General features: G+C 36.7%; 2 protein-coding genes across 2 annotated transcripts; both read left to right on the top strand.

The window, feature by feature from the left end:
* Nucleotides 1–517: 517 nt before the first annotated feature.
* On the top strand, nucleotides 518–4,074 carry LOC134792486 (TATA-box-binding protein). The gene is made up of 4 exons (XM_063763767.1): nucleotides 518–977; nucleotides 2,013–2,143; nucleotides 2,973–3,216; nucleotides 3,621–4,074. Exons 1-4 carry the CDS (start codon nucleotides 708–710, stop codon nucleotides 3,894–3,896), a joined length of 921 nt encoding a protein of 306 aa, XP_063619837.1. The 5' UTR covers nucleotides 518–707; the 3' UTR covers nucleotides 3,897–4,074.
* Nucleotides 4,075–7,876: 3,802 nt separating this feature from the next.
* Nucleotides 7,877–12,943, top strand: LOC134792498 (WASH complex subunit 4). Its single transcript, XM_063763774.1, has 5 exons — nucleotides 7,877–8,380; nucleotides 8,727–8,893; nucleotides 9,180–9,667; nucleotides 10,006–12,141; nucleotides 12,513–12,943. Exons 1-5 carry the CDS (start codon nucleotides 8,103–8,105, stop codon nucleotides 12,717–12,719), a joined length of 3,276 nt encoding a protein of 1,091 aa, XP_063619844.1. The 5' UTR covers nucleotides 7,877–8,102; the 3' UTR covers nucleotides 12,720–12,943.
* Nucleotides 12,944–13,160: the final 217 nt, after the last annotated feature.

Consider the following 13,160-nt stretch of genomic DNA (forward strand, 5'->3'; position numbering starts at 1 on the left):
TCCATACATATGGTTGACATGTGGTTGACCATTGGCCGCCTATTTTCGACAGAGGGGAACGCCTGTTAATGGCGGCTCCATTGTTAATTACTCCGAGATTTTGAGTAATGCGGTATCCAGACGGGACTGATTCGATCGGGCAATTTAATCAGATTGGCGAAAAATGGATTAATCTGGATACGCCTTATTTGTCACTTTTTATTTGCTTTTTATTGTTTCGTGCTATAAAATGGCTATAATCTATTATATAAAACTGAAATATTACATATCTTCAGACATTGTACGGATAGTTCAATTTTGTAGTAAGAAACACGCGTATAAATATGTGTAGAAGAGTAAAGTAAGTATATAGTGTATAATACGAGAGAGCGAGAGAGATATATTATGACCGGACCAAGGTCGCAGTCCTGTACGCCCGTCTGTTACGACTTTATATGGTATCAAAATGGTTCTACAAATTCTGAATGCATCCATAACTGCAACTGTCAACGACAGTGTCAAGCTCAAAGTGTCATCCGTATTTTCGTTTAGCTGAGCGTGTGCCAGATTTCGTTGAAGTTGTTTTCTCAGTTTATTTTATTTAATACATAATAATAATATTTACCACTTCAAAAATTGGAAAAAACTATCGTGCTGTTTCGTTGTGAAGCAAGTCTTTAGATTTTTAACTTTTATTCTGTAGATAGGAGGCGTCAAAAGGCATCGCAATGGATCAGATGCTATCAAGTCCTTATAACATACCGGGGATTGGTACCCCTTTACACCAACCCGAGGAAGACCAGCAGATTCTGCCGAACGCGCTGCAGCAGCAACAACAGCAGCAGCAACCGCAGCCGCAGATGCAGTCACTTGCGACGATGAGCTCTCCGCTCGTGGGCTTCGGGGGACTTATTGGCACCCCACAGCGGTCTATGCACACATACGCTCCCACCGCCAGTTATGCCACTCCACAGCAGATGATGCAGCCACAGACCCCGGTAAATTTTAAAAACAACCTGTTGACTTGTATTGTTTTTCAAGGACAAAAAATATAATTATTACCACTCATCAGAGGCTGTTTTCTATAAAGGATGGCTTCAATAATTAAATTCCTTGATGCTTGTACCTGTACCTTGATACAAACAATATTTTTGTGGTGCTCAAAGAAGAAAAAAAAAACTAATTGAGTTGTTGAGAGTGCCTGATGGTGTCAAGTCCCCTATTAACAAAATTATCCTTTTGAGATGCTCAATAAAACAAGAAAAAAAAGAACTAACTAAAATCTCTTGCAAGGTGTTTATGTCCTTAAGAGCTATCTGCAGGCATATGATAAATTACTTCATCCATGTAACAAAGTAACTATCTAAATGTTCCTGAGTTATGGATGTTATCCATGTATCTCTAAGTATGTATTTATCTGTGCAAGTAGGCATATCATCGTTTAGTACCCTACCCATAGTACAACCTTTGCTTAGTTTGGGGCTAGATTGTCCCCAAAATATGTATTATTAATTTTATTTATTTTTAATACTGCATAATTGAAAGTGACGGACACCATTTATCTTATCACGCTGTCACATAGACAACAACAACCATCATATCTGTTCTGGTTCAACAGTTATTCTTATTTAATTACACAGTTAACATTTTTAATGCACATTAATTATTATGTCAATATAAAGTAATAACAAATTTACATGCTTACTTGTACTTGTCAACTCTGAATGCAAATGCTTACTAGGTTTACTGAAAGCAGTTCAGTATGCGGATGTGGTTTTGTTGGATCTCGGATGTAACACCCACCAGTTATAGATAATCGAAATACCTAAACAATTATTATGTGATTATGAAATTTATAACTATTTGATTCCTAGCTGTGCTTTGCATTGCCACTGTATTAAAATAAAATTGCCTCCTCCTCAACTCCTCTGTCTTACCTATTTTTTGGTTACCTCTACAAAAGGAATTTCGTTTTCATTTACATAAGGAATATGAACATGTAAGTTGAGGATCTTTATATTAATTTTCTGCAGCAAAACATGATGTCACCGATGATCACAAGTGGGAACCTAGCCAGTCAACAGATGATGTCACAAGCCAGTCCTGCCCCAATGACTCCGATGACACCACATTCCGCTGATCCTGGGATTCTGCCACAACTGCAGTAAGTTACGAAATCATAATTGAAGGAACTCTAGCCGAAATTAAATAAACTACATACTGGAATTGTTGACCATATTGCTTACAAAATTGCTGACCGTAAGGCCCAGCTGCATCACATAGGGTACACTTATTTTTTATTGCATTTGTACTTTTCATAAAACTGATCTTTCAAACAAAAGGAATTTAACCATATTTATTACCTATACCTACAGGGTAATTTGCCAGTAACTGGCTACTTTTAGTAATTGGCCGCCCTAAACTAAAATGAATTCTTACTTACTGCTTACTTACTGCAGTAAGCAGTAAGTAAGAATTCATTTTTGGTTTGGGGTGGCCAGTTACTAAAAGTGACCAGTTACTGGCGAATTACCCTACAACAAATTCACTCTTGTAATCAATTTGTATGGTGGTTGTTATGATGAGGTTTCTGAAAGGGTTAGGAAGCCCATTTTTTAACAGTGTCCCCAAAACTCAGCTTAATTAGCTTTTGTGACAGTGTGGAAGCTTACTAGAGTCTGTTCGGAAAGAGAAGAGTTGTGGAATGTATTGGCCCCCATACATTCCATGATTCTCTTTCCGAACAGACTACCAAATTTTATATCATTGTGACTATTGTGAGCACTGCCACCATATCAAGTTAAGGGGGTCACTTCATAGCTTGTATCAAAAATTGCATTTTCGACAAAAACTTTTTTATTCTCATCCTTCTAATCATTTTTAAAGACAATGTAACCAGTTTTTTAACTTTCATCACCAATCAAGCACCTTGTTACTGTCTCTCCTTCGAAAAAAGATTGTTCTGTACTCAATGTGTTATTTGCTCATTCCAGGAACATAGTATCAACGGTAAATCTGAATTGCAAGTTAGACTTAAAGAAGATCGCGCTCCACGCCCGCAACGCCGAGTACAACCCGAAGCGGTTCGCGGCCGTGATCATGCGTATCCGTGAGCCCCGGACCACGGCGCTCATCTTCTCCTCCGGAAAGATGGTCTGCACGGGCGCCAAGAGTGAGGAGGACTCACGGCTGGCGGCGAGGAAATATGCTCGGATTATACAGAAGCTTGGGTTTACTGTAAGTTGGAATACATGTGAGAATTATGCCCGATCCCCACCTGTCCCATACAAACGAATGTTTTATTCTCTTTCAGCCTTCTTTCTTTGTCAAATCAAAGCATTTTTTTGAGTCTAGAAAATAATATCCTACGAGGTGATCTGATGTGCCCAATGATACTGCCTTAACAATGGTTGAAATTTATCCTATCTAAAATCTTTATCATATTAGTTTTTTTTTTACGTAGATGATTCCGTCCTCCATTGCTAACCGCTAAACAACAGGCCAAACAGTCTCAAGCCGGCAAATCCCCTTTTGCAAATCAGAAGTTAAAAATACATTTGGATCACTATGTTCCTGTTGCTACTATGTATACAGCTTTTTTTTTTATAATTGAGAAGGTACATCATACATATTTATTTCAGGCAAAGTTCCTTGACTTCAAAATACAGAACATGGTGGGAAGCTGCGACGTCAAGTTCCCCATTCGCCTTGAAGGCCTAGTGCTTACTCACGGCCAGTTTAGCTCTTACGAGCCTGAACTTTTCCCCGGACTGATCTACCGTATGGTGAAACCTAGAATAGTTTTATTAATATTTGTCTCTGGCAAAGTAGTATTAACAGGTGCCAAAGTACGACAAGAGATTTATGAAGCTTTTGATAATATTTATCCAATTTTGAAAAGTTTCAAAAAACAGTAGTTTTCTTAAGTTATTCCATAATTTGTTGCTAAGTTATATTCTAGAAGTTCATTCTGAGTTTTGAAAAAGAGTTTGAAAAGTTTTTTTACTAAGACATAGTCTAGCATTAATATCTACAATTGCCTAGTTCTTGATTTAAGGATTATTGATAAATAAATAAACAGAATGATTTTTGTTATGTTTTTCTTCTATTACTTAAATTCCTATAGACTCATTTAAAGGTCAAATTGTAAAAAAGTATAAAGTAGTCTATTATATAACCAATAATTTATATCGGAGTCAGGTAACTGAGGGCCTACTGCGAACATCGAAAATCGATGTTTCGTAATCTGCCTCTATCGCTCTTGCAGATTCGAGTCATAAGTGGAGAGGCAAAAGACGAACGACTGAACGAAGTGGTTCGCGGTAAGCACTCTTGTCTGTTGTAAGAGTTAGTTTAGTAATCATGGAAGAGCTAGAAAACCTAAACTTGCTGGAGCCCATGCACGAATTGCACGGGACGGGTACAGTACGGTAAATAGATACCCGGTTCTAGCAGACGTGACTATTGCAGGGTTTTCTTAACCTTTTTACTCCGCCTACCCCTAATCAATTCCTCAGATGACTGGGAACCACATGACGAAAAAAACACCACTGTATAAACTGTATTTAAAGTCTGGTGCTTGTCGGTTGTCTAGTTGCATCTACTGCCTCAGTATGTCACGAAAGTGCAATAAGACCAAGAATAGAAGTGTTAATCTTCCGTAAAGGCCATTTATATATCGATTATGGCGCCTGTATTTCGAGCAAGTTGAGGCCCAGGTTACAGTATGCGCCATGCCAGGGGTGCGAAACTCCTGACTTCGGTCAAACTCGGCTCCGCTCGGCTCAGCATTGCTCCGAGCATTTATTAGGGTTGGCACCACTTTCATTTCATTTCATTTATTTTGTTAAACATAGGTTACATGAAAGATGGTAGGTACATAAATATACATTGGCCTCTATGCTTTACCCACTATGCAGGTGTACAAAATTGTCTCGTGCGGTTATCAAATAAACGCATGCTTATGTCTAAAAAAACCTACCTATTTGAAAACATAGTCATACATTAACATTAATACTACTACAAATTTCACTTAAAATACAAACTGAAATATTGTCTTACAATTATAATACAAAATTTAAATCCAATGTCAATAGAAAAGAAAATACATTTAGATATCAATAATCAATACAATTCTAATACAAGTCTGAGCCATTATCATCATTTATGTATTCACTAATAGTATAGTAGCATTTGTCAATAAGATACGAAGTAAACTGTTTTTTGAATTCATATATGTCAAGTACTTTAAAATTGTTTGGAATTTTATTAAATATTATCGGTGCCATGCCTAAGATGCCATTTTTCACCAGCGCGGTGTTACAACACTGTAGGGTTTTCAGATTCTGACTATATTGTTGACGTGTTGGAAATCTCCGGCCTTGAGAAACGCTGCTGTATAAGTTTAGGTTGGTTTTGACAAATATAGCTACTTCTAGTATGTATAACGATGCCAGTGTTAATATTTTAAGTGACTTAAAGAAAGGTACACAGCTCTCTCTAACTTTTAGTCCGCACATTGATCGTACACAACGCTTTTGCGCTTTGAAGGCTATTTCTTTATGAACTGAGTTGCCCCAAAATATGATGCCATATCTTAACACCGAGGCTACAAGACCATGATATGCCGTCAACATTGCTTCAAGGTTAACAGTTTTTGACAATTTAAATAATGCAAAGGCTGATGTACTTAGTTTTTTACATAAATACTCTATATGATATTTCCAGCTAAGCTGGTCGTCAATCATTAACCCTAAAAATTTTGTTACCTCTACATTCTCTATTTTTGTGCCATTGTAGTCTATGTCCATGTCAGTAATTTGTGTTCGCTGTCGAAAGTGCATTAGGTTCGTCTTTGTTAAGTTTATTAATAGATTATTTTCATTTAGCCATTCAATTATACTGTCCAATATGCTACTGATGTCATGCTTATAATCATTCAAATTACTACATTCAATAATTGAGGTGCTGTCGTCAGCAAAGAGCACCATGTGATGACGGATAGCATTAGGAAGGTCCACTTGACTTCCTTTTGCGTGCACGACCACAGATAAGATATTCACTTTATTTTTGACAACCCTAAATAGCCGAAAGGGATAGTGCCATAAATTAGAAAGGGCCAGCATGATTCGACCCTGAACCGCTGTCAAACTTCGTTTTTGTAGGAAGTTTCCTTTCTGTACGGTAGTACTATTAATTATTCTGTGGCCATGCGCGAAAAACATGCTTTAGGTACATCACGAAACATGCACCATTAACTAATGCAAGGCTAATTCGCGTATTATTTGTATTAACCCGCGTCTTTTCCTGCTCCAGTGACTATAACCTGCACAAGTGCCTCCACATTTTTGCTCATCATGTGTAGGTTAAATGCGCCATGTGCAATTAAAACTAGTTTACATTTATGGAAAATTGCAACATTGCACTAAATGTCAATGTCAAAACTACCTTTGAACATAGCCTTCAGGGGTGCCAACTTAGTGGTTTTACCACTAGATCTAGGGGAAAAAACCAGCTAGGGGTTTTTTTAGGGGCTAAATATTTTTAGTGGTTTTTTTAGGGATTTTTCTATACCATGTTTGTGTGATATGGAAAAAGTGTTCACGATGTGAGAAGCTACACACTATACTGGGAATGAAACGTTATCGATACCATAGTGTATCCCACTCTGTGTTGCTTGAACTCGCAAGTTCGACTGAGAAGGAAATACACGGCTGAACGTTCGGATTTACGCTATACAGTGATTTGTAACGTAGTTGTATGATCTTTCGTCGCTTTAAAGGCGGTTTAGACCATACTTTTGGTCGGGCCCCCTTGTCGGGTCGGGAGGTGATAGGCCGGCCACATACATACGGAATTTTTACCCGGTTTCCTTACGAAATGACCTGTGTGAACGGGACGTGGGACGTCGCTATACACATTCGTAGAGCTGTCTCGTTTGCACATGTCATTTCATACGGAAGACGACTGGAAACTCCGTATGTACCGGTACATATATATATATATATATATATATAAGCAATAATTAAAAGCAAGCAAGTACGGCGGAGCAGGGAGAGGCAGGGTACTTCTATACGTGCGGTAGTCTATTACGGCTATAAGTGTTGGGCTCCACCAAAAGTGTCGTGTAATTCGTGTTATCTTGCGTAACATTTACTCCAACCAATAAAATGTTATAGTTAATAGTAGATTGTTAACCAAGGGATGAAAGGCACTCATTTCCGCCGAGGTAGTTTGGCTAATAGTCCGAGCCTGAAATGATGCATTTCACCCGAGTTAAACACTCTACTTTTCATTTCGAATACGAGGAAAGTAAAATGCATGTGTTTTTTTTTAAACATGACTAAGTATATATTTTTATAGTATTTTTTGAGGGTGTTTTCACTAATTATTTAGGCAAAAGTATCGTTATTTATGGAATGGGGAGTCAAATATCAGAATGGAAATTGTATAACAAATTCCAAATTTTATACCCAAATTTCAATTGATTATCGTAAAAAAATTAATAAAATCTTACTTGGAACCTAAAATGCTCTACTGCAGAAACGTATCATTTTCTGCACACCTTTTAGAACAACAATGATCCTCTTTCAGAGCATGACAACTAAAAAAAAATTAACGTTCATATGTATGATCATAGAAAAATTCTAAAAATGTCGAACCGGTTGAAAATGGTTTAATGTACGAAATTCTGGAAAATGGATAAATAAAGAATTAATTAAACGTATAATTTATTTATTTTTTATTTAGTGGTTTTTCCAAAACAATAGTACAGTTTTAGGGGTTTTTAAGTTGAGCTCTAGGGGTAAAAAAAAATTGGAGTTGGCAACCCTGATAGCCTTTGAAAGATTTGGCTTTCATCCACAAGTTTATTAAAATAAACATTATATTGTTATTAATGAGTTATTTCTCCTAATTTAAGCTAATTAGTGATTTATTCATTGTTATGGTCGATAATCATGCACTATATTTAGAGTACGGTTCAGTATAAGTGGAAATTATCGTCTACGGATTTTTTGACCTGTGGGCGGATTATTTTTTCCGGTGTTAAGTTTAACCAGGTTTAACAAAAGAATGCTATAATATTTGACAATTAAAAGGAAATATATTTTTCATTTACAACAATGCGTACCGACGTTGAGAAAGAAGCAGGCTCGACGCTCCTGAAAAAATATGGCCAGTTCTTCAAGCAGCAATATCAAGATTGTATATCGATGTCTAACAATGAATACTGGGATGAAAATAAAACATTTTTACCCGTGCAAGTGGTTATGGAGTCGTGTGAACTCGTTCCTATTACAGAATTGGTTTCATCAGATAACACTTTAATGACGAAAGTACTCAGTGTCCTGTCTTCACTTTGTATTGAAGTGATGACCTTAAAACGGGAGGCATATGAAAGGTTTGTTTTTGTCCTAAAAGCTTTTTAATGATTATACCTTATAAAACTTAAATATATTTGCAAATAAGTTGTTTTGAAGTTGTGTGAAATAATGATTTCTTTATTTAGTAATACCCAGTGGCGGCTTTGCAGTCTTTGCCGCCCTAGGCCCCAGGGCCTGTAGCCGCCCCTTTCTCAGCACCCATCATATTGACTACATTTTGAGTTATATTTCTTGTTATCATCAGCAAATTTTTGTCACAATTTACCACCCCTAATATCTTGCTGCCCTAGGCCCAGGCCTACTTGGCCTTAGGGCAAATCCGCCACTGGTAATACCTAACTTAATGTATAAAAAAAATTACAGGCATTTTATATTCCTGGCTGCTTATGATGAATACAGCAAAAGTGCCATAAGTTCACAAATGGAAGCAATATGCCAGCTGAGCGCCTTCACAAGCCGCTGTGAAGACACATTGAAGAACCTCTGCACGCAGACTTTTGCTTTATTTGCTGAGAACATAATCAACCTGTGTAAGTAAATTAGAATTTTAAAGTAACCTGTTATGATGTTGATCACTTCCTTAATATAGGCTACCAAAAATACTATGTTATGGTTTAAACAGATACTAGGGAGAATGATCTATTTTAGAAAGCAATACTTATGTATTTTTTTTCTTCTTCTTTTGTTCTGCAATCTTTGAATATTATGGCTAGAAATATGTTTAAAAAATGAGCTGGGTTTGTGAATGTCAGCAATTGCTAAGGTGCATTTAATTTATTTCTAGAACATATTCTCTTATACACCAATTGATTTCAGCAAAGATCCAGCTCCACTACATAATCAATCACATAGGAGAGATGTTCACTACTGTTGTTCTTTTGGAGCTCTTAATCTCCAGTTCATCTATGACCAGGAACTGGCACAACTATTGCAAACGGCTAAAATCCTTGAAGCAGAGTGCAGAAACTGTGGACTTGGCTGATGATAAGTTCCTTGCAGTATTGGGAGCTATTGACAACATAACTGCTAAAGTTATGAATGATGATATTGTGCACAACTCCCTTAACAGCCTGCTTGGTCTAAGGAAGACTTTGATAGACAGGAATTGCTCAATGATTGCTGATCAATTCAGTCATTATCTGAGACATGCCATAGCCAGCCTTGACAAGCTAGTGCAGGACAAGCCCAATGTAAGCAGTATGAACAAGTGTATTAAAATTAATGCACTTTTTGTATTGAATTCACACTTGTTTGGAAATAATGACAAGAAGAATTTCAAGGCTCTCATGGAACTCAACACTAAGGTACCTATCCACTAATACTATACTATCCAAAAATAATTTGCGCAATAATTTCTGGCCAACCACAACACGAAAATTAGATTTTTGCTCAAAATCAATATTCAAATTGTGCATTTTGGTGCTAATATTTATACTAAATAATTATTATTTGTGAGTGCTGGATGGTACAGTGATTATGTTTCAGGGTTTACTGCTACTTTGTACAAAAATAAAATTTTACTTTGGTGTCCTTTAAAAAGATTAGATAAAATGAAATGCCTATTATAATATAACCGCCACGTAATGGATCATTGATATGAATTTATACATAATTAACAATTATGTATTTTGTGTTTTTACAGGCACATAGCATACCGATTGTTGGAACTACAGTTTGGTTCCCAGAACAATTTCTCCAAAGATATTTATCATCACTTTGTGCAAGCCATGGAAAGTTGTCCCAGACAATGCTTAAAGCCCGGCAAGCATATATGAGTAGCAAAAAGTCGTCCCTCGCTCGAGATGTTACTACTCTACAGACAGTGTGCACGCAGTGGGTACTCAGCATGGAGGATATCTATTCTTCCAGTCATCGAGAGTTAGGAGCAGCAGAAATGAATGTACACTCCAAGACCCTTTTAGATGGACTTGATTTGGCTTCCAATATCAACTATTCAATCTTAACATTAATAAACCTGCACCTATGTTTAGGAGTACCTCTATCAAAAAGCGTACTGAAGTCATTGTTTGAGGTAACAGAGGTACTGAAGAGTATAAAAAATGCAGTTAGCCGAAATCACGATCAAATATTGAACTCTGTAAACATGGTTATTCAACACCTGACATTTCAAGCGACATGTTCCGTTCTAGAAGTGAAGAAGACATTGATGGGTGACAAGAACTATGCAAATAAGAGACTAGATGACTTAACATGCATTGTTATTGCAGAAAGAGCCCTCAAGGGGACAGTCACATTGGAACGTAACATTGCTGCCAACATAGCTCTAAGTTTTATTCCAGAAAGCATTTATCTTGATGATAGCTACGAAAAACTTGGGTTACTTCTTGAAAAAATACAATCACTGGCAAATTTTATGAAAGTAATGCAAGACTTATGTAATTGCTCGTGGGTAGTTTGGCACCAAAATGTCATACCTATTTATTTTGAACAGAATTTCACCACCCAACTGAATGTCTTGAAATTGAAATACTTTTTAATGGTATTGGAGGACTGTGTGGTGTTTTTACATAAGACTGATAAACAGTATAGAGAAGACAAAGGCAATGAGTTGCTTGACAATATCAAGGTGCTAATAACAGAAAATGTTCTGAGAACTACAAATCAAAACATAGAAACTAACTTACGACTACACATTCACTCCCACTTGCAGCTTGATGTTATCAATCCATTTACAACAGATATGACAAAGAAGCTGCTGCTAGTTATTGATAGATTCAGAGTACAGTGTGTCTACATGGCAGTCATACCATCGCTAGAACATTACTTGTCCACAATGTATTACAATTTAACTACTGTTGTTTTATCAGACTGGAAAACCTATGGTGAAATGAGACAAATGGCTAAATTCAAATTTAATCTAACAACAGTTCAAGACAACCTGCCCACTCAAACGTTAGAACAAGGTTTAGATGTTCTAGAAATCATGCGCAATATACACATATTTGTGTCCAAATACCTATACAATCTCAACAACCAGATATTTATAGAAAAGAGCAGTAATAACAAACACTTGAATTCAATAAATATCAAACACATAGCAAACTCCATAAGGACCCATGGCACCGGTATAATGAACACCACAGTCAATTTTACATACCAATTTTTAAAAAAGAAATTCTTTACATTCTCTCAATTTATGTACGACGAGCACATTAAATCACGACTCATTAAAGACTTGAGAAACTTTAAGGAAATTGCAGATACTAATGGAAACATGTATCCATACAAGAGCGCAGAAAAGTTCAACAAGGGTATAAAAGTGTTGGGACTCGCAGAAGATGGCCAGAGTTACTTGGACCTGTTCAGAGACCTGATCAGTCAGATAGGCAACGCTATGGGTTACGTTAGAATGATTCGATCCGGTGGAAGACATTGTTGTGCTGATGCCACTGCATTCTTACCTTCCCTAGAGCCTACAAAGTCATTTAAAGACTTAGCAGAAGAAAGTGGTGTAGATGCTAAAGTAATTCAGGCATCTGAAGTTTTGGAGAGCAATATCAATTGCTTGATAAGTAATTTCATTCAAGGAACAGAATACTTTAAATTGCTTTTGGATGTATTTGCACCAGTTTTCAGAAACCCCAAAAATGTTCATCTAAAGAATTTCTACATCATTGTGCCCCCACTGACTCTGAATTTTGTAGAGCACATGATTTTGTCAAAGGACAAGATTTCAAAGAGGAATAAGGTCGGAGCTGCATTTACAGATGACGGATTTGCTATGGGTATAGCTTACATACTCAAATTACTTGATCAGGTATTCAGTTATTTTTACTACAAAAAATATTTCCAGTTAATAACTAACTAGTATCATCACTACGCAGTTTAGATACATTTCGCCGGCGCACCTCCCGGGCAGGGCAGGCGTATGGCAGTGGGCTGCCGCTCGACCGCACGATAGTCGTGTCACGTGGCGCTCGCGCAAAGAAGATTCACGGTTCGTGCGTGGTTATAAGTTTCAATTTTGTTGCAGGCGGCGAGTATAGGTATAATTTTATACCTAAATCTGACTTTTGTGAAGGAGTGAATTTTCTGTACGGTAGTACTATTAGTTATTCTGTGCTAGCTAATATAATAACTAAAATTTGATTTTATGACAAGTATAAAATTAAATAAATCCTTTTTCAGGATCCAAGTTTTGAGGCACTCCACTGGTTTGATTCTGTATGGAAACATATCAAAGACGAAAGGAAAGTCCTCGAGGAACAAAAAGCTAAGGGATCAGTACAACTACAGCAAGCACTGGCTCTCACTGAGAAAAAGATCAAGACTTTGGAGGAGGAATACAAACTCCTCTATTATAGTCTGACTAGTGCTAGAATATTTTTCAGGTAGGTGGGTGTCAGGTTATGCTTCTTTATTTAATTTCAAGACTTTCTGGTAGAAATGCCATTATTTATAATCTTGTATTGTACTATGAAAATGTTGTTCATTAATACTTCTAATTACATAAACAAGGGAACAAAAGTATAAAATATTATAGTGATATTAAATGTTATAAATTATAAGCCATATATATGTATAAATAAAGCTAGAATTGTAATATAAATTGTCAACAACTGTCGTTTTTTTTTGTAAACTTCAACCCTTTGGCCCCTCAATAAATAATCCACCTGCGAGGGCCTACCGAGCAAAACGATAATCGTTTTATTTCATTTGCCTCTCTATCACTCTTGCATATACGATGTGATAGAGGCTGATTCGCATCAATTTGTTTGATAGACAGGTCAGATTATAATTATTTCATAGTAACTTTAACTTGCATTTGATTTCAGA

Source organism: Cydia splendana, chromosome 1 (assembly GCF_910591565.1).
Source record: "Cydia splendana chromosome 1, ilCydSple1.2, whole genome shotgun sequence".
NCBI lineage: Eukaryota > Metazoa > Arthropoda > Insecta > Lepidoptera > Tortricidae > Cydia > Cydia splendana.